The sequence below is a fragment of the Dromiciops gliroides genome, chromosome 3 (assembly GCF_019393635.1).
Source record: "Dromiciops gliroides isolate mDroGli1 chromosome 3, mDroGli1.pri, whole genome shotgun sequence".
Taxonomy (NCBI): Eukaryota; Metazoa; Chordata; class Mammalia; order Microbiotheria; family Microbiotheriidae; genus Dromiciops; species Dromiciops gliroides.
The window spans coordinates 44,716,658-44,744,637 of NC_057863.1; the positions used below are offsets into that span (position 1 = coordinate 44,716,658).

Here is a 27,980-nt window from a genome sequence, read left to right on the forward strand (position 1 = left end):
GGAGGGGGAGGAAGGGAAGCAACTCCTGCATTGTGGTTAGCGCAAACCTATAGTCTTTTTGACATTGTCTAAGTCTGTGCCTTCAGTACTTTTTCATAAGGGAGGCAAGCTGCCCAAATAACTGGACATTTTAAAAGATTATCTGGATCCTTTCGGTCGAAATCGTTATGATTAAAGGGACCGAACAGGTCGAGGGGAACGTTTCCGTATTCCGCGCATAACCCTACAGACACCCTCCACGGGTGGGGTAGATCACCGGGATCAACCCATCTGACAGAGCACTTTTGGTCATAGTGGCCTCTAGCTTGGGGGTTCACACCAGCTTCCAGCGAGTGCCCAGAACTCTGGGGTTGGAGCCTGGGAGAAATTTAAAGATCACTCCCCGCTTTCCCTCCTCCCCGTCCCGAGGAGCCGGCCTCTGATTGGATGATCTTCTTTTCAACTGATTCCAACCGGCTAGTCCTGCAGGGGGAGGGAAAACTGCCGGGGCAGTGTCTGGGGAAAGCCTCAGCCCGGGTTTTAAACGTGGAAGTTTTTTTGTTCTGGGAGACTCTTCCTTGTGCGGGGACAGTGGCGGAGAGGGGAATCCGATCTCCGATTGGGCGTTGTGAACAGCCGCGGCTGCATTGGGTGAGTTTATTTGAGGAAGGGTGAAAACTTTCCCTGCTTTCTTCTGGAAGGGGACTGGCGCTGGAACTGCCTGTTTGGCTTTCTAGGGGCAGACTGGGTTGGGAATAGCCTCGGGCGGGGGGAAGACGGGGGAAGGAGCCCAACTTGGGACTGTAGCCGCGGGAAAATCCTTTGTCCGCTCCCTGGCCGCCCAGGTCCTGGGTCCTCCGCTCGCTGCCCCCTTCGTGAGGCCCCTACCCAGCCCCTGCCCAGCACCAGCTGCTCCCAAGGGAGACGTACTGAACTGGGACTGGCCCCGGGAGCTAGGCGGCGGTGGGTACCCCTCCAGTGCGCCTCGGCTCATCCACCTGGGGAGACGAGCTCCTCGGCACGGAAACGTCTTTCTCCCCTTTTCTGATCATCTCCGCCTTTAACCCTTTGTGCTTTTTTCAGCACGAACTCCCACCGACCCTGGAGGGGTGGGGGAACGCGGTGGGGGTCGGAGCTGGGAGTGGGGGGAGATCGGGAGTGGTGGCGGTTCCAGCAGAAATCAGCACGGATTTGCAAAGGCCCCCTTGGGGTCGCCACACCATCGCCAGCAGCCTCTACCCAGTCGTGGTCGTGCTGCCTTAGCCCTCCTTCCCACCCCGACTCTCCCCAGCCTGTCCTCCGCGCTTTCTCCAGCCCCCTCCCCTCCGCTCCAGCTAACTCTCCCCACTTCACCCAGGCTCCAACTCCCTCCTTCTCCCCCACCTAGCCCACTCCTCCTTCCACCCCGCTCTCTCCAGCTCCGTTTCCCCTTCCCCCTCTCCAGTTCACGCCCCTTGTCTCTGGCCCTAGCCCGCTCTCCCCTCGGCCTTTCGCTCAATCCTACTTTCCAGGTAGAGACGGGGGGAAGAGATGATAGGGACCAGGCGGGTAATTGGCACTCGGACCAAAAGTAGTGAACTAGACCTGCCCATGCAGCCCGGCGCTGCCGAGATCCTAGTAAATTGGGCGGGGCTGGGGGGGGGGACCGCTGCCTGCAGGGTAGGGCAGCTTGGAACGCGAGAGCTAGTAGGGATGAACGCTGGGAAGGACCCGGCCTGGGAATCGGAGGGATTTAAACCTTAAAACGTGGAAGTGTTAGGGGGGAGGGGCAGTGCAGTCACTGCCCCGGCGTCCCTGCCTTCCCGTGGCTGCTTGGACACCCGATGAAGAGCCCGGGAGGGCAGGATCGCCTCGTTCCCCATTACCCTAAACTTGCTCAGGCTCCTTTTGTTTGCTCCTGCTGACTCGGGGCTGGGCAACTGGGACCTGCCTGTGGCTGTGCCTCTCGGGTGACCTCCACCCCCCCAGCCCCGACCCTGCGCGGGCAGACCGGGGTACCGGGGCGAGTCTGGGACACCTGCGATTGTCCTGGACACCCACAGCAAGTTAGAGTCCAAAGCTTGGCCTTAGGTATCCCAATAGCATTTGTGGGTGGGGAAGGGGGGGCACAGTGAGAGAAGATCGAAAGCCTCCTGCTCTAGCCCCAGTTTGTTTGGACTCCGGGGTCCCAAGCCAGCTGGTTTCTGTGTCTCTAGTTTTCAGAAAAGAACTGCTGTACAAATTCTCACTAAGGAGGTAGGGAAGCTGCCCCCCCACCCCCACCCCTCCATCTCCAGTACTTATATGAAAAGTCGGGTATTAGAACCAGAACAGTACAAAACAGAGAGTTCAGAGTGAGAAAACCCTGTCGTGGAGGTGTGTTCTCTCCTCGGGTCCTGATCAAATATTCTTACATCTTGCTGCGGAGGTGTCTTGTCGGACTTCAAGTGATACCTTAGTTTCAAGTCTTTAGGTTTAAGAATGACAAGTCCCCTTGCTTGAGAAGCCATTCAATCACAGCATGCCAGCATTCTACCTACTGCCTGACATCCAGCTGAGATTTTACTTTGGAAATATTGTTCGTTTCCTATACCCTCCCATTCATTTGCCGTGAGGGATGTGATGCCGTGATGGGAGTGGCACCCTAGAAAAGGGTGATGAAAGGTAACTTTCTGAAATGCTATCCCTGAATTGATCACAGTTAGATTGTCTAGTTGATCACCAGTCTACGGAGAGGGTGAGTACAATCAGCCATTAGAGGAGTGTTTTCAAGGAGAAAAATATGTGGCTGGTTTTCATCTTGTTAGACTTTCTTCATAAGAAGAAAAAGAGGGAGCCCTTTGAGTCAACCATTTAAAAACATCAAGAAATAGTTAAAGGTGAAATATTTCTCTGCAATAATCATGCCAAATCTAATACTGCATTAGCACAAAGTTGAAAAGAGCCCAATTTTGTTGCATCTAGGCCAGAAGGGGCAATGCACTCACATGTATTCCTTGCAGAAATTTTTTTTCATTATCTCTCTAAATATATCTACCATAATTGAAGCATCAGTTTTTGAAAAGGCCCTAACTCTCTGGAATTAAAAAAAGTAGGTCGATCCCTCCGGGACAATTGTACCTGTCAATGCAAACATCTGTTTAAAAATGCATATGTACTCTTGGTCACCGTAAGGGTGACTTCCCTTTCTTTCCCCTCATCTCCTCTGTTTCTATCCAGAATGGTTCTGTAGGTCAATGAAAAGTGCATTAATATACCTTTCTTGACTTCCAGAGTTAATGATTGTATTCCTCCCCTTCTGGGGTGGATCTTTTCAGTGCTCCTTTTAGTTTCCCTTCTGACAGATGTGGTAGCATTCTGAATTAGTGACATTTACAAATAACACTTGATTGTGTTCCCCCAACCCACACAAGGGATTGTAGTTATTTAGTGTGTGAATTCCAAGTACAGATCAGTCCTTCTTGGGGCTAATAAACAACTTAAACCTTAGAGATCATTCGTTTCAACTTCCTCATTTTTTAGGTGGAGAAACTGAGGCCCATTTCCTCCAACTCCAAAGACAGTGTTCCACTTCACTACATTGCCTAGAGTAGAGCTTCTTAAATTTTTGTGTTACACCCCTTCGGCAGCCTGGGCAAAGTCTATGGATTCCTTCTCATAATGTTTTTAAATGCATAAATAAAATGCATAGGTTACAAAGGAAAACAATTATATTGAAGTACAGTTATCAAAATTTTTTAAAGTTTTGGACCCCCAGAAATTTATCTATAGACTCTACTTTCAGGGTCTGTGAACCCCAGGTTAAGGACCCCTGACCTAGAGAAAAGATGACTGGCTGCACAGTCATGTGACCTACTTAGGCTTAAGGTTCTTATTTATATGTAGGAAGTACTGAAGATATGTAGGGAAGTGTTTGAAAAATATAAACTTTGCACAAATGTGAACTATAATAGGTTATTTGTAGTTTGACCTTGATGGTTAACATTTATAAGCCTAGTAGGAAATATTTACATGTTTTTCATTCATTAAAGTTTCAAGAGCTCAAAGTAAAAATAGTTGGTTTTTTAAATTATTTTAAGCTAAAGTGAACAGTGCAAAATTGAAAATATTTGTTACTAAGAGCAAATTGTGAACTCAGAGGATGTTTACTTTAAGGACACCAGTGACCAAAGAATGATGGGATTTTACAAGTGGAAACTGTATAAACAAACCTCTGGAATTACCTTACTCTATTTAGTTACCACTCATTTTTTTTTCCTGTCATTATTTTTGTTGTGTTGCTGCCTGTAATGGTAAATTAACTTCCTTATCCAGAAAAAGACTTTACAGAGGTTGCATTTTCTTTTTGTTTTTGTTTTTTTGTTTGTTTGTTTTTTGCAGGGCAATGGGGGTTAAGTGACTTGCCCAGGGTCACACAGCTAGTAAGTGTCAAGTGTCTGAGGCCGGATTTGAACTCAGGTACTCCTGAATCCAGGGCCAGTGCTTTATCCACTGTGCCACCTAGCCACCCCCAGAGGTTGCATTTTCAACCTAAAATATCCCAAATAAATAAAAATTGTGATACTCTGTTAAGAAAGTCTTGTTAAAATGATAATAGCTAGAATTATTTTGTACTAATAATTCAAATGCTGATATTTTAACAGAAGAATAATAACTGAGTCTCTAAAGTACAAATATGTAAGCCTCTACTACAGTACCTCATGGTTTAGGAAATGAGTCAGTTTCAAAAACAGGCTGCCATCACCTTGAACACAATCCTAACACTTGGTTTTCACAACTGAACCATAAACCATATCATTAGATGTGGCAGAGACTGACAAAGTTCAATTGGAAACTAGCTGGCCACTTGCCTTTCAAAGAGAAGAAAATGCACACACACTATCTGATAACCAGGTGGATTCTGAGTTAATACATTTGTCATACTCAGTACTCAACTGGATTCCAATCGTAATGCATCCATGCTCACCCACCCTCTATGCCTCTTGTCCATGCCCTCCCATGAGTTCATCACAAACAGACCACCCAATGTACTGGGGCGGTGGGGCGGTGGGGTGCGGGTTGCCTTGCATTCTCTTGACACCACCAGGATTCTCACCCACAAGTGACCAGCCCAGCTCTTCTTTCTATCCTACTTTCTTTAATAACATCTTCAATGACTCTTGTTCCTTGTAGCCTCTCATTGGTTCTGCGTTACAACCTACCCTGCCCCTTCCTTCCCTGTCCTTTGTGGGATAGTTCTTTGTAATTCTTTGTAAAATGTTGCATTCTGTGTCTTGTTACCATACAAAAATTCTGACTGGGGTAGACTGATAGAGGGGCAGGGACCTTTAAGATAATGAAGTCTGATTGTACCATTTTACAGATGGGAAGGTAGAACAAGAAGGCGGGCTTCCTGTAGCCCAGTCTGGTTTCCTGTGTACCAGAGGCTATGTCCACCACATTTTCTGGGTTCCAGCGGCTGCTTCTCTAAAGCAGGGTACAGTGACCTCTTTTCTCCTACCTCACAGGATTATTGTGAGGACAAGATGAGTTCTCATTTTGGTTGACAACTTAGTGTTTTAATGAATATGTGGCAACCCACAGAATTTGAGTTGGAAAGGACCATAGTCATTTGTTATCAGATACTTTGATGTAATTTGTCATAAACTTCTTGAGTTTTCAAGAAAAAATGAGATAACATCTTATCAAACGCACAGTCATTCTGGGAGGCAGCAGGAAAGAAAGCCCTGTGCCCTGATTCACAGAGAATGAAGTCAAAATGCTGAGAATATGGCAAGTCTGACAGCAAGAGCACCTGGCTAGGGAGCAGGAAAGCAGGCTTTTGTTGTGCTCTCCCGAAATGTTTCCATCTGTAAAGGGACCAGATTAGATGCGGTACAATCTTGCAGGCCCTTTATAATCCTGGGACACTACTCCTCTGCTATCCTTGACTCAAGCAAGAAGCATAACTTCCTTGAACTTAATCTAGAAACTAAAGTTAGATATTCTTATATTTCAGGGGTTCTTATCCATTTTTGTCATGTGCCCCTTTTGTATATGCATATATATATATATATGGGGCAATGAGGGTTAAGGGCCCAAGGTCACACAGCTAGTAAGTATCAAGTGTCTGAGGCTGGATTTGAACTCAGGCCCTCCTGAATCCAGGGTCAGTGCTTTATCCACTGCACCACCTAGCTGCCCCCATATATATATATATATATATGTATATATATATATAAAGTTTATAGCCCTCACATTAAGAACCTCTGCCTTTCACTAAGGAATATTCGTCTTGTTATGACAACACAAATGTCACACAAAAACAAATTGTGATACTTGGGTGAGATTTGAATTTTCAGTAACTTAGCAAATCAGTTTCCAGCTAGCCTAGTCTGTAAAAATCATTTGGGGGAAGAGAAGAAGGATCTAGTAATATGTATAGTGTACAAATGTATTCTTCTAAAATGGAAAAATACACTAGGGAGACTGATTTTAAAAGGGGGGGTAGCATCTAAGATGTGCCAGAGATGACCGAGGCTAGCTAGGTTAATGATATGCTAAGATCACACAATTACTCCAGGAGAGTAGATCTGACAAAGCAGATCTCAGCTCCTGGTTTCCAGCTCTTAACACAAGACCATAAAAATTCCTACTGTCTGTAGAGTCGACTTTGACACCAGATACAAATTTTCTTAGGGGGGGAAATTTCCTCTATGAAAGCCTGGTAAGTTGCAGGAAGTTCGGACTTGCAAGGCCTGAGGAACTTTCTTGTTTCTTCCTTAACTCCTTATTCTCATTTATCAGTGTGAAGGTTTTGATGTCCTCCTCAGCTTTCACTAGCCTCCTACAACTAACTCATGAATTTCAGCCACTGAGGTAATATCAGCACCAAGATCTCAGAAACATTTCTTCTCTGAAGCTGAGACCTATTTCACTTTTGTTGTTTAGACAACAACACGGCCTATTTCAACTTGATTAAAATTCTGCTTAAATGCTTGTCAGACTAATCTACTGTTCTGTTATGTCACAAAGTCATTTGTGAATGAGTGTATCCATCTGAGATCAGAAAACTGGGATGATGTTTTTAGGTTCCAGTTATTTCTAAAATGATTAAAACAGAGAAGGTTATAGAGGGGGGAAAAACATCCTAATTTGGATATCTATATAGAATGTGTGTGTATGTGCTACCTCTATGCAGATAATGAAGAAAAGGAAAAGGGATATTTCTTAAGTGTTTCTGGCTATAAAATAACTGAGGTGACTTGACTGATTTACAGAAGAAGGCCAAACAAACTCAAGTTGAATTTGGGGGTGGGGTGGGGGTGGAATAGAACTTCCTGGCATCAGTTCATCAAATGAAGAGTACCTTGTGTTATAACTTGTCTCCACCATGCATATGAAATAGACAAAAAGAGAGTGAAACCCCTCCTACATTTTTTGGGTGGTATCTCAGAGGCCACCATCCATTGAGTCAGTCCTAAACAGAGATCTAAATAAGCACTGCCCCCCAGACCCCAACAAGTGGGAAAATATTAAACCCATCAGACTTAGATTGGAGTTGGCAGGCCTGAAAAATTACCCTTTGGAGCCAGAATAGAAACAAACAGCTCATTACTTTGCCAAAGCCACAAGCACCATTCTGGTATGCCAACATCCCTAAATATAATTAGCAGGCATCCCCAAAATAAACTACCAGATTAAGATCACTATGGGGTAGCCTCTAAGGCACCATCCTGATTCTTTGATTATCCTTCAAGGTTGAGTATCCAATGGAACAATTCCTACTTCAGTATATGTGGTAGGTTCTTAGCCAGGGTTATTTAGGTAGTAAGGACCCAAAGGAATTAAGTATTTCTTTATACTTGGGGGGAGCATCCACTGTCAGCCACAGAAAAGCCAATTAGATTCTGCCTAGAAAAAGCCCTACCTTTTTTGATGTTATAGTGTAGACTGTAACAAAGTTTGTGCCTATGTATTGACATTGGCTTAAATTTAGAAGAACTTAGATTTCAAATAAAACCTTGGTCAAGTGATAAAATCTTAATGGATGTGTGTGTGTGTGTGTGTGTGTGTGTGTGTGACTAAATGTATACAAGTCGGTGTAATTGACATTCCATGTGAAATGAAGAGTGATTAAAGTGAATGGGATGGTTGCAGAGAAAGGATCTCCTAATGCCTGCCCCTTGTTGGGGAAGGTTTGGGGCAGGAGGAGAGGAGGGGGCGGCTCTTCTGGGTCCAGAAGAAGGCCAGCCTAACCAAATTCCCAGGGATTCAGAACTAGGTTGTCTGCAAGGTGATGTGTTTTGTTTTGTTTTCAGTTGTAGCAAGTCTCAAAAACCCTACCTAAATTGTGACACTGGAAGGATTACCCAGCAGGATGAAATCACTGGTCCTTGAAGTATTACAGCAAGATTGGGGAATGGAGATTTTAAGATTTAAAATATCACCCCCCCCCACCCACATTCCCTTGAGGTTCCTCAACCAGGATACAGTGTAACAAATATAAGCACTGTTCTGTGTCTAGAGAGAAACTTGTTTCCTTCCCAGTCGTGTTTGGAAACAAAGGTGCTGTGACTAGGTGAAGTTAGCAGAAGAGAAAGAAAGTGGATTCATAAGTAATATATCCTAATATAATATGCACTGCTGTAATAATATAAACTGAAGCAAACCCAATAATTCTGTATAAAGCCCAATACCACTTGTGAAATATCTTGTAGTACCTCACCAAGATTCCATGGAACAGTCCTGGAGGAGAAAAAAACACCGAACCAACGACCTGACTTAAGTGATCTCTGAAACAACTATGACTTTTTAAAAAACACAGACAAAGTATTCTCCCATCTTCATTCTCAGGTGGTATATTTATCCCCAAGTTGTCAAAAGATTTCTGTCTGCTATTTCCACTCTTTGTTATAACTCAGATATGAAAAATGCAATTACATTATGGATAGGGAGTCTGTTATTATTTATGGATTACATCTGATTTATGTAAATTGATACTTCTTCCTTCCCTGTGCTGCATAAAGCATTAGATCCTTGATTCATATTTTATTATGCCCCTGAATTAGGAAATCTGCTTTGTCCCAACATTTTGTCTCCCATCATGTTCTGTAACTTTAAAAAAACAAAAAACTTTTCCTGAAAACATCAGCAGCCATTCCAGAGGTTCTTTCTTTTTCTCTGCCCTCCCCCAGCTGCTAGCCATGCCCTGATCCCTTAAGACATACTGAACAATCCCATGCCCCACCTGCTTTCTGTTCCTCCCTCCCTTGCCTTCTCCATTTCTTCTGGTAGCTTCTACCACATGGGACAAGAGCCTCCCCTCCCTTTGGGCAGTGCTTTAACTATATAGTTAAGAGAACCCCATGAAAGCAGTTTTCTCACTAATGCAGTATGGAAGTGGAATTTGAAGCAAAGAAGGGGGAAGAAAGAAGGCAGTGAGAGTAGCAGAAATCTCTGTGATCCCAGGCAGACTGAGAGCTAAGAAAACCTAGGGGAGTCAGTACCAACAGTGATGGCTTTGGATGGTGGAACAGGTTCTGTGACTCCTTTCCCTCATTTATGGAAACCCACTGAAGGAAGAGCTTCACCACAGCCCTGAGTGGAAGGACGGTCATGGTGGAGAGATGGGATGGAGATTTCCCATTTTTAAGCTGTGAATCTGGAGCCAGCAAGTCTCTGGTTTATTATGCCTGATCTCCCTTCACTTTACCATTTTCTTCTTAAACACTAGTCTTCGCTGTAGATATGTAGTTTAATAAGGAATGGATGAGGAAAAGAGTAGAGTGAGGGTGAAAAATGCCTGGAACATGGAAACAGGCAGAAAGAAGCTGTGATGCATATTGCTGTATTTCCCCTAAAGTATCTGTAGGCAGAATTAAGAAAGTGCCTCAAGCAGCAGGCTGTATAAACAACAGGACTTCTTTGGACCAGAAAGCATCAAGCATCCAGTTACTTGATAGGCACCCATGCTTCTTCAGCTCTCCATTCACCTGTAACTTCGTTGGTGAGAGCATTCCCTCCAGCTGTACAAATTTGCAACCTGGCCATAGCTTCTCCTCTTGTTTCACTCTTGACTGGGTCATCCCAGAAATCCTCCCTAGGGCCCCATCCACTGTGCTGGAGGCCCTACTCTTCCTCTCAGGACACTATCCTTTCTGGGGAGAATGCTCGGACATTTGAGCCCTCCATGTCTTGGCATTCATTCTTGCCATGGCCACTACCCCCAGCCCTTTTTATTCTTACATGATTCTTGGCAGAGATACTGGAGTGGTTTGCCATTTCCTTCTCCAGCTCATCTGACAGATGAGGAAACTGAGGCAAACAGGTTAAGTGACTTGCCCAGAGTCACATAGCTAGTAAGTCTCTGAGGCCAGATTTGAACTCAGGGAAATGAGTCTTCTCGACTCTAGGCCTGGTGCTGTATCCACTGTGCCACTTAGCTGAAATAAAGAAATAAATGGCTGGATGAATGAATAGATATATACACACACACGCATATGGGAACACACATGAATCTATATGTACACACATGCCTGTGTGTATATATGAGTGCATCAAATATAGGCTATCTCTCCATATGCTCCATTTGCCAGGTTTGTTATTGCCAGTTTGCTGCAACCCGTTTGGAAAAGATGTGTTGACCCTCGATAATGAGCTGTTTTCTTCAATGACAGTGGCACCTCTCCATTTGGACGCTAACGTCGCAGTCCCAGATGGGCTGCCCACAGAAGTAGGAATGACCAAAAAGAAAACTTGGACCAGATCAAGCACACACAGAGGGAGTCTGTGCTGGAGGTGACACCATGTCAAGGGTGTTGAGGGATCCATTTTCAAGATCTGAAAGGAGAAAATACCCAGCGACGGGGAAGAAGCCCAGACGGTATCGTGACCAGCGTGTTGGCTTTTCTGATCGTATGTTTCTTTGGTACCCTCCTTCGTGCCTCTTCCCCTTCCTAATTCCTCATTGGTACTTGGGTGTTGCAGGTTGTACCGTGTATCTCTCCACTGTCTTTGGGATGATCCTTTACTTCAGTTCTTGGAGACCATAGTGTCCCAACCCAACAGAGGATGTTGGAATAAAATGCACTTGTTCTATTGCCAGGCCAGTATCCGATGCCCATATGTGGTCCCTTGTTCTCACCATATGATGGCTGGCATTCTTTTCTAATCTTACAGGCCTCTGAGGTCTTTTAAAACCACTTTCTTGATTGCTGGATGCCACTGGTGGTGAATCTTGCAGCCTATCGCACATGTCCTGAAGCTCTCCACTGCCCTTAGGGTCACATCCGGATTGCATTCTTTTAACTGATGGCACCACAAGAACATATTTTTCAAAAGGGGGGTGGGTGGGATGGGCTTGGGGCACTATTAGCAGGGCCTCAAACAGTTGAAATTGCTGTAGAATTTTCCTAGTCAGCTCTGAAACCAGCTCGTTGTCCTTCAACAATGCCATGTGTGGACTGATGGCCTGACTCAGAGCTATGCCTCCCATTGGGTGTCCTAATCCTAAAATCTAAAGCCACTTGTTTTCCAGGGTAGATTTCTAGGCTGGTGGCTTGAGGGGCCAAGGATCTCAGTGCATTCACCATCTCTACCAACAAAAGCCACTGCCTTCCCCAGAATGGGTTGTGAATAAGAACATTTTTTTATTTCTGTTTTTGTTCTACCAAATTGCCACACCATTAGTGAGGCAATCCTCATCCTGAAGTCCCTGCCTCCCAAACCTTCCAGCACCCCAACATATCCTGAGTTTGGGAATGGGCTATGTGTAAATATGAGTGAAAAGGATCTCCCAAACTCACAGCCCGAATGGAAAAGATGTGTGTACTCACTGGGGGCAGGGGAATGGAGGGAAGGAAAAGCAGGGAACATGTGGCAGGAAACAGAACCATAGCAGGTAAGGATGGAGATTGTATTTCCCATCATGCTCACTGATAGGACCTTCCTAAGTATTGTCCCTCTAGTTCTAGGGTGAAGAATTTAGAGCCCGTTTGGTCAACCAATAGGCATTTATGGTGTGGCAGGTGCTAGGAAAGTCTGAGTGGAGAAACGAACAGGTACATCCAAGGCAGAGTAGCTAGATAGTGACCACAATGAGGAAGTCTCTTAGCAGATAAGGGTGGGGACCAGAAAAGGCCTCCTGCATGACTGGAACAGAGTCTGGAAGGAGGCCAGAATTCTAAGAGGTAGAGGTGAGGAGGAAGAACTCTCTGGGCCAAGGTAGAGGGACTGGGACTTTGTATAGAGTAAACAGCAACAACAAAAATGTTCTTGTATACATCACGTCCTGGAAGAGGGTGTGGATTTTGTACATTGCTAATTGCCTACTAGGCCCAAAGTTGTGTGAGCCAGCCAGTGTTTAATCCCTTCTTTTGTAAAATGGGAGCAGTTGGGCTATATAAGGAAAGATAACTTAATATTCAGGCTAAAGAAAATGGGTGTAAACTAAATTAGATTATCCTTTAATTCAGTAAACATTCTTCTAGAAAATAGGAATCCCTCCTATCTGTCAGAGAAGATTATTGAATACTGCAGTAGTATAGAGGAATTTATAGAATCCCTGGAAATTAAAAAAACAAACAAAACACCAACCAGATGAAAAACGAACAGACCAGGGTGCTAAAGTGTTTTAGATTTTTCAGGGGTAATGGTACATATCATTGCCCTATACTGCCCTTATACTTTCATCTTTAAAAAAATCAAATCATATCTATTGGATCAAATAGAGGCAAAAAAAGGGCAGTTGGTAACTGTTAGGTAAGAGGGCCTGAATTAGCGTGTGAAAAGAAAGGAATGCTATAGACATCATGCAGGTCCAGTCTACATGACATGGCAACTCAGTGGAGATGGGGACCCAGGGAAGGGGAGGAAAAGGATGATGACTGGAAGGATTCTAGTGCCATCTTTTCGATTCAGAACAGAGTCAATGCTGGCTCCGTGTAAAGCACCATACTGAGCATTGGAGATCTTTAGACAAAAATGACAGTCTCTGCCCCATAGCACTTAACTTTCCACTGGAGAGAATGCAACATGGACATGATTAAGTGTGATTCAAGGTGGATGGTGGAGGAGGGAAAAGAGAGGGGAGCAGTCTTCTAGGAAAATTTGGGATGAGAGAAAGAATACCTTCAGGGGATCGAATCTGAGAAAAGTCATTAGGATGCTTTATGTGTCAGGTGAAAGAGTCTGCTTTATTCTCCAGGCAGCAGGGAGGTTTTGAGCAGAAGAGGGACATGGTCAGACCTATGCTTTAAACAAATTACTTGGACATTGCAGGAAGGGTGGATAGGGGAAATGGTTGGACTTGTTACAACAGAAATAGTTGGGAAGAGGAACAGGTTTTAGGAGAAAGTAGATGACAATCTCAGTTTTGGACATGTTGAGTTTTAAGGTACAAATGGCAGAACAAAGATTTTTTCCTACCTAAAAGAAGAGGAAGAAAAGGCATCTTCAGAGGGATAGTGGCTGCAGGGAGACAGAAACAACTGTCCAAAGGATATGGGAGGGGAGAAGAGCTCACCCTGTGGAACTTCTGGTAGCTTCTTATTTTAACTCATTGTTCTAGTCAACCAGAAGCTAATTTAGAGTGTTGGCAACTGGGTCGGGGCAGGGAGTACCATGATCCCTCCCTTCCACTATCACCATCCCTTTCCCACAAAGAGGTGTGATCCTGGGGGCACCTACTTTTCTCTGATGCTAACAATAGGTGAGGCTTGGCTCCAGGCAAAGGCCCATTTGCCACATCCTAGTTATAACACTGGCCATTAAGACACCCAGATGGAAATCTTTGCTTGGCAAGGCAGTTAGAGATGAGATCAGGGAAGGATAAATAAATATGAGAGTCATTTACGTAGAAGGGATAACTATAGACATGGGAATGGATCAGATTGCATTAAGGGGTAGAAAAAAGAACAAAATATAATAAATCATAGGTCTGTTCACTCACTAATTGCCATTGACACAAAAACAAAAGCTTTCAGAAGATTTAACAGCCCACACACTTAGGTCTTGAGAAGGGCTTTCCATCTATCTCCTCTTGCCTAAACATTCTGATGAATATTCTCTTCAAAGCCCTTCAGCTGAAGATACACAAAGACTTTCACAGCCATCTTTTCTTGATGACTAAGCTGACTCATTAGCTGCTAGCACATTTGGTGCTTAAGAAGAGGTGTATTCTGCAGCGAAGGAAACTGAGGCCCAGTGAAGTAACTCGCCCAAAGTCACTCAGTAAGTGCAGAGCTGGGATTCCAACTCAGGTCCACCGACTCAAAAGCCACTGCCTTGGGGGCAGCTAGATGGCGCAGTGGTTAAAGCACCGGCCCTGGATTCAGGAGGACCTGAGTTCAAATCCGACCTCAGACACTTAACTCTTACTAGCTGTGTGACCCTGGGCAAGTCACTTAACCCTCATTGCTCCACAAAAAAAAAAGCCACTGCCTTTCTCTGAATTGTGCCCCCAGCTCCTGCCTTCTTAGCAATGTTTCTCCTGTGCCCCCTCTTTCCATCCCCCTCCCCTTTGGTGACATCATCTGCTCTCATGGGGTCAAGTGTCAATCCTCAGCTGATGATTCCCAATTCTATACATCCAGCACAAATTGATCCCTGAATTCTATTCCAGTATAATTAGCTGCCTGCTGAGTCTCCCCACCCTTCTTATCAAATAATAATTGTAAAGGACTTAGCACAGTGCCTGGCAAATACCTATTCCCTCCCTCCCCTCTGCCCTTTTTCCTGGCTGTCACAGACTCAACATGTCTAGAATAGACTCATTATCTTCTTCCAAACCTCTACTCAAAACTTTCCCTTTCTGTTTAGGGCACCAACATCTTCACTTAGGTGACTCTTACCTCCTTACCACCCTCATCCAGGTAGTTGCCAAGCCTTGTCAATTCATCATTCCTAGAATCTCCCATAACCACACTATTTTCATTCACCTTCATTCAAGCCCTCATTGGTTCTTGCCTGGATTACCATTACATCTTAGCCATCAATCTTGTAACACAACGCTCTGAACAACTACCAAAAGAGCTTCCCTATGGCATAGGATCACTTCTATTCAGCTCAAAGATGTTTAGTAGCTTCCCAATGCTTGTAGCACAAAATATAAACAACCTCCTTCACTTGGCACTTAAGGATCCCCAAAATATGGCACCCGCCTTCCCTTCCCACCTTATTTCATATTGCTTCTGTTCAGAAGTCCATTTGCCCTTAATGCAAGCTCTCCTCAATGAATAAGGGAGGTTAAAGCTCAGTTGGTTTTTGGTAAGTGACAACATAGGGAAAATGCTGGACTTGGGAGTCTCAATCATGATTCAGAGAGGAGCTGGGTGATGGTGGGCAAGTCCTTTGTCTCAGTTTCTTCATTTCTAAAATGGAACCACTTATTACTGGTAGTAGGTTGTCCTGAGGATGACACTTTATGAACATTAAAGTGCTATATCAGGGGTTCTTCACCTTTTTGTGAGTCATGGATCCCTTGGGCAGGTTGGTAAAACCTCTGGACCCCTTCTCAGAATGAAGTTTGTTGCCTACATTTATAATTGAAGGTACGGATTAGTGATTTAGTGAAATTAAATTTCCATTAAAGGTAAGTGAAACTAAAGGTGTTGGGTTTTTTCATAAAAGTTCATGTACCTCTTGAAGGTCCATGGATCCTAGGTTAAGAACCCCTGTACTATGTAAGTGTGTGTGTGTGTGTGTGTGAGTGTGTGTATTGAATGGGACTTTAAGAAGAGGTATTTAAATCATAAGCCTTCAGCAAAAGACCAGAGACTACATTCTCATTCATGGTTTTACTTGACATATATGCCAGTTTTAAACAACTTTTCACATACATGATTGTTTTAAATACAGATTCACACAAACACTCCAGTGTATCAAATAGTTCTCCTTGGGAAATGGCTACTCTCCCACAGAAAGTACTTAAAGACGATGGAGAATGTATTCATTTATTAATATATTTAATATTTTACTTGTATTCACCAAGCATCTGTTGAACCTCTACTCTGAGTGAGTGCTATGAGGAGGAGAGACAAGATTAATTCCAAGCATAGGCTAGATCCCAATGCCATGTGTATTTCAGAGATCCTGGGGTGGCTCTCTATTCATTTGCCCAACAATCTGACAAACTTGTTGGATTGGTATAAGCTTACACAGGGGATAACTGTCTCCTAATATGTCTAACCTGTGCCTAGCTGCTACACAAGCATTGGGAAAAGTCTAGTCAATGACCAGTTGTGCATGTTGTGTCTTACAAACCCTAAATTCTGTTCACTGAGTTGATAGGCTTTCTTTCAATCTCTTCATTTGGAACAATTTAAGAAGACTGAACCTGTCGGGCATATCTTTGGATAACTCCTCCCCCTTGCCATGATTTCTGCCTGCTTTTGTGTCTTTTTCTACCACTTGTCCTAGCTTTCCATCCTTTTGTCATTGTTGTTCAGTTGTTTCAGTCATGTCTGACTCTTTGTGACCCATTTTGGGATTTTTTTGGCAGAGATACTGGAATGGTTTTCCCTTTCCTTCTCTAGCTCATTTTATAAATGAGGAAACTGGGCAGCTAGGTGGCTCAGTGGATAAAGCACCGGCTGTGGATTCAGGAGTACCTGACTTCAAATCCAGCTTCAGACACTTGACACTACCTGTGTGACCTTGGGCAAGTCATTTAACCCCCATTGCCCAACAAAAATAAAATAAAATAAATGAGGAAACTGAGGCAAAGAGGGTTAAATGACTTGCCTGGTGTCACACAGCTAGTAAGTATTTAAAGCTGGATTTGAACTCATGAAGATGAGTCTTTCTGACTTCATACCTGGTGCTCTATCCACTTTACCACCTAGCTGCCCTCCTGTCTATATATCACCTCAGATTTTACCAAGCACATTCAGACTATCCATTCCTTCCTGACAACAACACTGAAAGGTAGGTCAGGCATTGTTTTCCCTTTTGTAGCTGAGGAAATGCTGGTTCTGAATCATGAAGTGTTTGATCTTAAAGGTCACTCATATAGTTAACAGACAGGACTTCAGCCTGGGTAACGCATTGATTTCTTTTTCCTTTTTTTTTTTTTTTTGGTGAGGCAATTGGGGTTAAGTGACTTGCCCAGGGTCACACAGCCAGTAATTGTTAAGTGTCTGAGGCCGAATTTGAACTCAGGTCCTCCTGACTCCAGGACTGGTGCTCTATCCACTGTGCCACCTAGCTGCCCCAACACATTGACTTTTAAAAATAGTCATGAATTGATTTTAGAAACAAATTGTAATCTGAATGATCAACCTTAACATGACTTATAACTGTTCTATGAGATATTGAGGGATTTAGTTGAAAAATATCACCATCCTCACCAATTCGCTCTATAACTGGCAGATGGCCCACTCTCCTTTTTTTTTTGGATTAGAAAGAAGAAAGAAAACATTGACCTAAGGTTAAATCAATCACCTTCCAAAGAAAATAGGGGATTTTTCTTTCATATTTTCAGATTCTTAGAATGTTCTGCTGAGGGCTGCACCATCCTTCTAGGATCCCAGGTTCATAACCTGGGCATTATTCTCAACTCCTCACTCTTCTTGACCCCCATTGCCACTCAGTTGTCAAACCTTGCTGTTTCTTCATAATCATCTCAGTGTTCCAACCCATCTCTCCACTTACATAGATACTGCCTTCAGTCAGACCCTCATCATCTCACCTAATTTTTGCCACAGCTTAAAGTCTCTCATTGCCCTAATCCATCCTACACACTGCTGCTTTAGTAGTTACTTTAGTAACCTTCGTTAAGTGCAGATCTGACCATGTGCCTCCCTTACTTAGGCAACCCCAAAGGCTTCCTATTGCCTCCAGTATCAAAAGTAAACTCGTCCATTTAGCCTTTAAAACCCTTCACGACCTATCCCCCATCTTTCCAGCTTCAGGGGACATTACTCCCCCTCCCACAGTTTACAGACTAACCAAACTGACTTTCTGTTCTTGACATTCAGTTCTCTGTCTCCTGTCTCCATCCCTTTGCATTGGCTTTCTTTCATGCCTGGAATGCCCTCTTTCATCACATCCATCTCGTAGAGTCCCTCCCTTTCTTTAAAAAAAGGGTTCTAACACCTCCTGCTTGAATCATTTCTTAGTTCCACTACTCTCTCCCTATTCCTGCTATTGCTGGTATGATACCTCCTAAACTACACCGAATCAAACTGCTTTGTATATATTTGTATTTATTCACTTAGTGCTTATGGTGTCTGTCTTTACACATATACTTTGTCGCCCCCATTAGAATGTGAGATCCCAGAGAACAGGAATTGTTTCCTTCTTTGTCCTTGTATTCCCATTGCCTTGCATGGTATATCCAATAATTAAATATAGCAGCCACTTAATTTGTTTCATGACTGACATAAAATAAAATCATTAAGAAGCAAATACATTCATTTTAGTAAAATCCTTTTCTTGAGTTATTTTGTAAGGATAAATTTGATTTGGAAAAAAATACAAAATGAAAGAAGACTGAATGCATCGGGTAGATCAGACCTGTGGAATATCTTCTAACATCCCTAGGATAGGGTCCAGTCCTGAATATAGTCCACTACACCTAGCAGGCCAGGAGCCTCCCATTTGCCAAGTTTTAGTGTTTTGCCCAATTTACTCCAGCAGTCCTTGATTAAATAAACACTTAAGTGGCAAACCACTCCAGTAGTTTTGCCAAGAAAACCCCAAATCGTGTCTGAATAGAATAGGACTGAAATGGCTGAACAACAACCATGTATTGGAACACTAAGGAGGAAGATAATGGCTAGGTCTCTGCCCCTGGATTTTAGATGCTGATGCTGACTAAAAGAAAAGAGTGTCGGGTAGCAGGAAGGAAGACTGCTGAAAGTCACCATGAGATCCTTAATTTCACAACTCTAGATTGCTGATTGTAATGTGAAATTTCTAACCTGCAGATATGGGAATCATAAAGCGCATTAGTTCGCTAACACCTTGTTAGTATTTGAAGTGAATTACAAGCTGAGTCACTATTAAGTAAATATGTTAAACGTTAATCAAAATGCATACTCCTCCCTCTAGGGACTTGGTACTGAACACCAAACTTTGGCTTTTTTTGTATCCCCAGCTCTTAGCCCGGTGCCTGACACAAAGTAAACCCTTAAGGGAAAAAAAAGCTTGTAGATTGATACAGAAGAATCCTCATGTAAAGGGGGGAAAACCTCCACTTCTTTTCATGGAAGATGTTTTGAGGCCCTTGGATTTAAATGACTTGGAGTGAGGTAGGGGACAATGGGAAAATATGGGGGAGGGAATGGGACTTAGAATTTAAAGCCAGCAGAGACTTTGAAATAAATTCAGGTTCCCCCCACCAAAAAAAATTTTTTTTAGGAGGGCATCTACCCATATTTCCCTCACTCCTTTCCCATTCCATCCCACCTTTCCTGAATCTCTTAAATGATTTCCTCAGACAGCTCCATTTCTCTTAGACTCAAGTTAATGGTTAACTATTAACTATTGTTAATTAAGTTTTGTAAAAGTGGCCCGAAACTGACAAAAAACATTTTGATGGAGTCAAGAAATGTTTTCAAAGGACAGCTTACAATACTTCATGGGGAAAAAAGTAAAAATTAAATTTAAAAATGTAGTTTACAATGAAACTATTCTTTCTTTTAAATAGATCAAATACACAAACTCAAGCTAGTCATAGTCATTAAATCCTAGAATGTTACAGCTGGAAGAGGATTTAGGAATCATTGAATTAATCCACTCTCATTTTGTAATGAAGAATTCCATTTAGAATGCATTAAACACCTACTGTGTACAAGGAATGGAGGAAAGCCCAGAGAAGGATTAAGTGATTTAGCAGATGTGTAACTTTCCGGTGGCCATTGTCTATGTCCTCCTCTCTCCCAAATCTATGTCTCATTGTATATTTTTTCAAAGGGCTTTGAAATCCCATCTTTTTGTTCTCTTTTAGTTACCGTATAAAATAAGCTGATGATCCCCCTTCCTCCCCCTCCCCCCATATGAAAGAGCCAAACTTCTCAGAGATAGCTGAAGTCAGAGTTCTCCTAGGGTTGTGTAATTTTACCACAGTCCCAAACCAGGAATAAAACTCCTAACTCTCCAAGTTTCCAGTTTGTTGATGAACCACTGGACCATGGTGTAGTTACACAAAAGGAAGCCTGTAACAGCAGTTTGTTGTGGACAGTCAGTTGCTGAGCACTGTTTTCTGGGTTATGTTGCTTTGTGTTCTTAAACACCCAGCATTTTGTCTCTGACAGGATATCTCGACTGCCTCGTTCTCCAGAACTTTTGGATGTGAAAGTCTTTTTTTAAAAATTGTAAAAAAACCTTAAGTATGAAACTTGGACTCTCAGAAAACTCAGAAGCACTGTTGCCAGTATTTTTTCAGTTTAGTTACTGAATGGATGAGTATTTATTAATCATCTACTCTGTTCAAAATACAAAGAGGAAAAACCCATCTGCTCTCAGGGAGCTCATGGGAGTCTAATAAAGGGAGACAACCCATAGAAGAGGTTTTACCTACAAGGCAGATGGAAAAGACCCAATGGTCCGGTAGGGTGCAGAGCAACAAGAATGGTTGTGTTCTCATCAATGACATCTCCGTTGATAAAAACCGTTTCTGTTTCTGATGTTGAAGCAATATGGCACTAAGGACTTTGGTGATATGAACCTTCTTTGTCAGGCCTTCAAGGCCCCTGTGCCTGCTAAGGAGGTACGTCCTACATAGGGCATTGACTCTGTGGCAGAGAGAGACTCCAAAGATCAGCAAATTCTCCTAGTAATTTTCCTGCTTGAGCTAAATTTTTGAGTCTAAAGTTCAGTATCCCCACATTTCTGGATCAATGGAAGAGCTGAACCTTTCAAAAGTTTTCCCTCTTGTTGGATTAATAATCTGGTAAAAATTCACATCAACAATGTGTGGTATGACCTCCAGGAGAGTGGAGGTTTTCTGTCCAAAGCTTCCCAAAGCTCTAAGACCTTCCACTTTTTTTGCGATGAGATTCTTTCTCTCTCTCTCTCTCTCTCTCTCTCTCTCTCTCTCTCTCTCTCTCTCTCTCTCTCTCTCACACACACACACACACACACACACACACACACACACACACACACACACACACATACACACACTTGCCAGAATTGCTTAATTGGCTTCTATCAGCAGGTTATTCTGACTACTTCAGGGTAGCCAGAGAGCTATTAAACAGCTTCTAAAAACATTCTGAGTCAGTTTACCCAGGAGGTAGTAGGATAGTTTTAAAGGCTAGCTGTTAAATAATGTATATTGAATGGAATTGAACTACTCGTCTCTTTCTAAATGGTCAGCTCTTTTGTCCCTACTGATCCTTTCTGTTTTACAAAACAGTTTCCCTGTTGGATATCAGTGGTTGTAGGAAGAGTAGAGATTGTCTGTGTTTCCAGTTAGGGTGCTTCTAGCAACCTCACTTGGTGAATATGCTAGTTAGATAGAATAGAAGAAGTCAGGGCAGCTGGGTGGTGCAGTGGATAGAGCAGTCAGAAGGACCTGAGTTCAAGTCCTGCCTCAGACACTTAACACTTACTAGCTGTGTGACCCTGGGCAAGTCACTTATTCCCAATTGCCTCACCCCCCAAAAAATAGAAGTCTCCATCCTTCTGCCTTGTGCCTCCTGTTCTTTAAGCATGAAAGCTCATGGGAACTATTAGAGAGGGTTCTCATGAGGCAGAAATTGGAGAGGGCAGAAGTCAGGAATATCAAACTGTTCTTGCTTTGCTCCTCCAGGGTGCCAACCCAGAAACTCCTGCCAGATTTAAAGAGCAAGGAGTGGTGGTGTATGTGTGCCCCACGTAGAAGGACAGATCCAGTGTAGCCTATCTGCTACGTGGGCCAGATCTGTGGGCCAAGTCCAAGGGGGAGCTGGCATTTATCTGTTGTCTTCCATTGACCTCCTACATTCTTGGCCTTCTCTATGACTACCACTAATGAGAGGGAGCATAGGGGGGTGAGTCAATCAAGAAGAGAGCCTATGATAGAACCTCCTTCTCCCTGCTGAGCCAAACTCTGTCCTCTTGAAGTAGCTGGGCCACAGTGGGATGTGCCCTGGCAGGTAAAGACTGGCATACCATAAAACCAGAACAGGTTAAGGGCTAGAGAGTCAGGAAACCAAAAAAAGCCCTGGAGTTGAGAGTCAGAAGACCAGAACTGACATCTCTGCTTGGCCTCCTCCTACCTGTGTGAGCTTGGGCATATCGTTGAAACCTCCTGGGTACATGTTTCATCCTATGTCAAAGAAGGAGGGGGAGGACTGGATGACCTTCAAGGGATTTTTCCCAGCTCCAATTCCCATGGGAAGACCATAATGGTTTGTCTAAAGCCAACTAACTCCCTCTTGGATGGAGGCTGGGGCTTCTGCCTAAAATTACTGCTAATTAGCAGCAAGGGAGGCACTGGATGCTGGGTCTCTGGCCTTCAGGCTAAGGCCAGTTTTCTACCCCTCTGTCCCAGGCCAGAGCACTTGGCAGCCTGTTGGTGGGTTTTGTCTTGGCTACTTGGGAGGGCTCTGGTTAGGAGGACTAGTGTCTGTGGAAGTACTTGAAGAAGGGGTGGCTGCTTTAGAGTGGGGGGCTCGGTTAACTGTTAATTAGTCTGGGGTTTGTGGTGAGGAAAAGCGCTTCAAAGGGCTGTGTAAAAGTGAGAGGGTGGGTGTTACTAAAGAGGAATCTGACAAAATCTAGCAGGCTCTTTTCCCCTGGATGCAAAAGCACCATCCCCACCTCCTCTGCCCACCCACCCTCTCTCAGACAAGAGCTGAGTGGGATCCTTTTGAGAGAGGAAGGGTGTGTGTGTGTGTGTGTGTGTGTGTGTGTGTGTGTGTGTGTGTGTGTGTGTGTGTGTGTGTGTGTGTTCACATGCTTGTTGGGGTAGGTAAGGAGGGGTGGAGAGCTCTTGTCTCAATTAGTCAGATGTCAAAGAGACATAGGGTTAAAGGCCTGGAAAGGGGAGTGAGGGAAGAAAATTCTTGTGTTTCCTCAGCTGTGTGAAGGACTTTGGGAAGATGAAGGGGAATCACCTGTCCCCCCTCCTCCCTGGGGAGACTGAGGGGCATGGGATTGGACATCCCTGTGGGGAAGGGGGTAGGGCTGGCCTCAGAGTTGGGGAAGGGTGAGAAGGGCAGAACTAATCCCCCACCCCCCAAGGAAACAAGCATTTCTCAATAGCCTCCTAAGTGCTAAGAAGAGCATCATGAATATTATCATTAGATTAGAGAGGAGGGGGGAGGGGGGAAGGATTGGGATGGGGGAGGGGCATGTTCCTGGGGGACAGAGGGCAGGGTGAGGGTGACTTCCGGCTCTTCAACCTCAATCATAGCCTTCCACCCCTGGCCCATCTCCTCCCCACCCCCAACCCCGGTCCCCCCCCACCTTTCCTGGGCCCAGAGTCTTGAGCTCTTTTCCATTCTTCTGTCCAGGCAGGCTCCATGTTTCTAACCCGTGGCCACCATCCCATGTGCCCCAGCAGGATTGGAATCCAGGGCCTCTGGCTAACTCTGACCCCACAGACCCCTTACAGCTAGGAGAGGTGGAGAGAAGGAGCCCGGCTTGGCCCTTTAACTGGAAGGATAAGGAAACTGACCCTTAGGGAGGGCATAAAAGACTTGACCAGGGTCTCTGAGGTAATAACCAAGAAATGACACAGGCTTCTCCTGTGTACCCTCCCTCTGCTTGGCAAGGAATTAAACCAGCAGTGACTTCAGTGGTTTTGAGTTTTCTTTTTGTGCTGAGCCCAAACACGTGGAGTCCAGAGGGAGTGGCCCAGAGGGGATGGGATGGCTGTCACCTGTCTAGCTGCAGCTTTACTCTTTTTAAGGGGTGTGGGATTTGGTTTTGTTTTTTTCAAAGGCCTGTCATCCATTCACTGGCTTCTTCTACTTTTGTTTACTACTCTGATAGGCCTCCTTTAAAATCCATGAGAAGATCACAATGGAATCACTTCCCGGAAATTATGAGGAGGATTGGCTGAAGGATGCCTGTGTGGATAGATTCCGAGGGGGTCTCAGGGTCCGCCTCCTCTAGAACCTTCCATTCTTCTACAATCCTGGGGGGGAAATGGTATTTCAGAATAGCCTGGGTGAAATAAGGAGCGTGGACCTGGTTTCTAAGGATAACTAGCCCGACGATGCATTAACTACAATGGACATCTATTCGGAAAAAGAAAGCTCTGTATTATCCAAAGGGTTAGACAAAGATGTTTTAAAAGCTGATCCCAAAGTGAGATAAGGACTGGATGAACATCAGAATGTTTGTGAGTGGTCGAAGAGTAAAAAAATGGCAGTTTGTACACCTGTTTGCCACCTGCTTCTTACTGAGCCTCATGGTTTTTTGGGAACCCCTTGATCATCACATTATGAGCCATGTGAAGTCCTACTCTTACAGATACCTCATCAACAGCTACACCTTTGTGAACGACAGCCTGTCCCTCAGGCACAACCTGGATGGGGTTGCTAGCTTCCAATACCTGATTAATCATGAGGAGAAATGTAGAGACCAAGAGGTTCTTCTTTTGCTCTTTGTAAAGACCTCTCCTGAAAACCGTCATCGCCGGGATGGCATTAGAAACACGTGGGGAAATGACAAATATGTGCGTGTTCAGCTGAATGCCAACATTAAGACTCTCTTTGTGTTGGGGAGTCCGAGCAACCCTCTGCACTCTGAGAGGGAGAGACTGCAAAACGAGCTGTTTTTAGAAGATCAAAAATACAGTGATTTAATTCAGCAAGACTTCACTGATACTTTCTACAATCTTACTCTAAAATTGCTTTCGCAGTTCAGATGGGTCAACATGTACTGTGCGCATGCCAAATTTGTTATGTCAGCAGATGATGACATATTTATCCACATGCCAAATCTTATTGAATACCTTCGAAATCTAGAACAAATTGGTGTTCAGGATTTCTGGGTAGGACGGGTCCACAGAGGGTCCCCTCCCGTAAGAGATAAGAACAGCAAATATTATGTCCCATATGAAATGTACCATTGGCCTTCTTACCCAGACTACACAGCTGGAGCAGCTTATGTGATATCCAGTGATGTAGCAGCAAAGGTATATGAAGCATCACAAACACTTAATTCTAGTCTTTACATAGATGATGTGTTCATGGGTCTGTGTGCTAACAAAATGAAAATTGTACCACAGCATCATGTGTTTTTTTCTGGAGAAGGAAAAGCACCCTATCATCCCTGCATTTATGAAAAAATGATAACATCTCATGGACATTTACAAGATCTTCAGGACTTATGGGAGGCAGCAACAGATTCTAGAGTCAAAGCAATTTCTAAAGGCTTTTTTGGCCAGATCTACTGTAAGATGATTAAAATAGTGCTGCTTTGCAAAATTAACTATGTGGACACCTATCCTTGTAGAGCGGCATTCTACTAATTGTACTTGAATATTGTCTTAAATGTCACTGAGCCAAACCTGAAAGAAAACCTTTCAATGTTTATCCAACTCCAAAGTGAATTTGGAAAACAAATATTTTGAAAGCTAAGCCTATAGGAATGTTCCTTTGATTAAAAAAAATCCACTCTACAATTTCTATTTTATAGCCTAAAGTTTTAAATTCCAACTTAAGGAATTCAAGACTTGTGAAACAACAACAACAAAAAAATGAAGTCCCTACTTAATGCCCCATGTACGTTTTAAAGTACAGAGAGTTGTTTGGTTTTTTTTAGTGTTGGAATTGTATTAACTCTAACTTGGAAAAACACAGTTTTTAAGAAATCTGTTATGTTCATGTAATAGTGAAACACATCTTAAAATAAGAGTATTTCACGGTTGGGAAGGTAAATGAACCTGGCAAATATATGTGACAAGGGAGTTTGTCGATGAGGGCCCAGTAGATCTGCTCATTTTTTAAAAAAGATTGAGAAGGAAAAATGGCATGTCCCAGAAATAGAGATTAGCAAAATAATTTTTGTCTTCACAAAACAATTTTGTTTCACATCAATGTAGTAAGAATCTCTAAATAGTGTTAGACTAGTTTATAATCTCCTGACTCCCTGGCCACCCCCCCCCCCCAAAGCTTTATGAGAAAGGAGTACTGTTTTTGTTCTATTCTAATCTGTACTCTTCAAAATTTAATTACATTTGAATTTGAATAGGAAGAAACATCAAACAAAAAAAATGACCTGCTTATGCACTAAACTCTTCCTTTTCTAGGGGGAAATTGCCACATATTCTAATTTGAGTAAAGTTTTGTTTTATTGCCATATGTTTTGGGCTGATACCTTAAATTCTTTCTCCAAACAAAATAGAGTATAGAGACTATTGCTGGCTTAGGAAACAGGTATTCTTTCATTGGAAAAAAAAGCTTTGGACTATTTTCAGATGAGATAGTTTTAAAGGATTAAATTGGTATCAAAGAAAACTAGTAAAAAAATGCCAAAAGGAAAGGGCAGCTGCATATAAAGTCTCTTCTATTTTCCCCATGCAACGCACATTTGAATGATTTTGTATCTACACATTAATCTTAAAAGGAAAAAAAATTAAGGAGGTAGGAGAAATCTGTCAGTACAAAATTATTCTAATCCATAAATTCTGTATTGGCTATATACTCTATTTCAAATTGGATGCAGATTTTGATTCAGTTGAATTTCAGTGTCCAGCATTAAAATCTTCCTCCTTACATCAAAACTATTGCCAATAATGGACTTCACTTTTTCAGTATTTCAAGCTAGGGAGCAAAATGGGTTCTTAGTTTGATAGAAAGTTGGCAAAATTTGGACCCAAAGAGAATGTAAGACTATTACTCAAAGGAGTAAAGGTATGATAGAACAGGGTATGCCTAATGTTGTATGTACCCCAATGCCTAATTTTTAAATAGCAGGAATAAAACTAAACATGAATCCATTTCCTGCATACTCTATTACAAAGGGAGTATACACACATCAAAATAGTGATTTTTCAAAATGAAAATAACAGTATGGACCCGCTCTGAATTGGTCTTAACACATATGACTGCGGGAAAGGCCTATTCGCAATTATTAAACTATTTCACTAATAGGTTGTAGCCTGCAACAAGCAAAAATCAACTTTCCATCTATACACCTGGCTCATTATAGATTTAATTTAGCTGTTTACCAGCAGATAAGTCCGTTTTTCTATTCCCTCAAGTCAGGCTTGTTTACATAGCTCAGGCTGTAACTTAGTTTACTTAAGCCAATGTTGAATGAAATGATATATAAGAATTAGAGATAAGCTCCTGGTAGATCTACATTAAAGTAGGACTTTTTAGATGATTAGATTTGTTTTCCTTGCCATTTTAAATACTGTGAATGATAGCATAACTTTTAATAAAGACAGGTTTATACTTTGTGATCACTTCCCTTGAGTTGGTGATCGACATTGATATCCAGGGATTTCCCTTTGACTTTTCAATATGTGCTAGATTCCTCTGTAACTTGTAGCTATTTAAATTTGCCATTGGATACAAATATCAATGTTTCTCTGACCATTGAAATGCTCTTGTGTTTACAGCAGGTCTGTACTTTGATTACAGCAAGTCTGTTTAGTTAACCAATTATTTATTTGCTTCAAAAGGACTCTCTTGTGCTTTACTGTTCATGGTTTATTACTATTATTATTCTTATTCTTGCTTCAAAATAGAAATGAAACTTGTTTGAATTCCAAGGAAACATGAAGGCACTCCATTTTAAGAATGGAGTTGCTAGAAACTTTCTTAGTCATTCGAATTTACAAATAAAAGGATTCCAACCTTTTAAAAAGGAAGGAAATAAAACCTGCTAGTGCTCCGATGCAGGGCTGTCATGGTATGAATTTTGTCATTACTGAAATTTAAAAAATCAGCCTGGAGGGTCACTTGAGAAACAGCAGTTTTGAGATGATTGCACACAGTGTTATTGTTGAAGTTTATTTTTACCTCTGGTTGTTTTTGTATCTTTTTCCTTATTGCTGATTTTATACAAAAATGTAAATTATTTATATTCTTCAAACTTCACTCTTGTACTGCAGAAGAGAACTGAGGTGTGCAGATTTTTGTTTTGTTTTG

At 42.9% G+C, this 27,980-nt stretch overlaps 2 protein-coding genes across 7 annotated transcripts in view; one reads left to right on the forward strand and one right to left on the reverse strand.

Annotated features, from left to right (window-relative positions):
* The window catches only part of MCF2L2 (MCF.2 cell line derived transforming sequence-like 2), a 375,955-nt gene that overhangs the window by 133,554 nt on the left and 214,421 nt on the right, over positions 1-27,980 (reverse strand). The gene's annotated exons all lie outside the window — the stretch shown is intronic.
* B3GNT5 (UDP-GlcNAc:betaGal beta-1,3-N-acetylglucosaminyltransferase 5) lies at positions 526-27,952 on the forward strand. Of its 2 annotated transcripts, none has more exons than XR_006355550.1 (2): positions 526-630; positions 10,617-10,817. XR_006355550.1 is itself a non-coding variant. In XM_043992229.1 (2 exons), the coding sequence occupies exon 2, from the start codon at positions 24,200-24,202 to the stop codon at positions 25,349-25,351; it is 1,152 nt and encodes a 383-aa protein (XP_043848164.1). In that variant the 5' UTR covers positions 563-630; positions 23,866-24,199; the 3' UTR covers positions 25,352-27,952. The 2 variants fall into 2 exon arrangements, 1 of the variants encoding a protein (XP_043848164.1); XM_043992229.1 differs by lacking the exon at positions 10,617-10,817 and adding an exon at positions 23,866-27,952 and having other exon boundaries at positions 563-630.

What these genes read in the sequence shown, in the direction of transcription:
- B3GNT5 (XM_043992229.1), top strand. Translation starts at nt 24,200, where the DNA reads ATGAACATCAGAATGTTTGTGAGTGGTCGAAGAGTAAAAAAATGGCAG.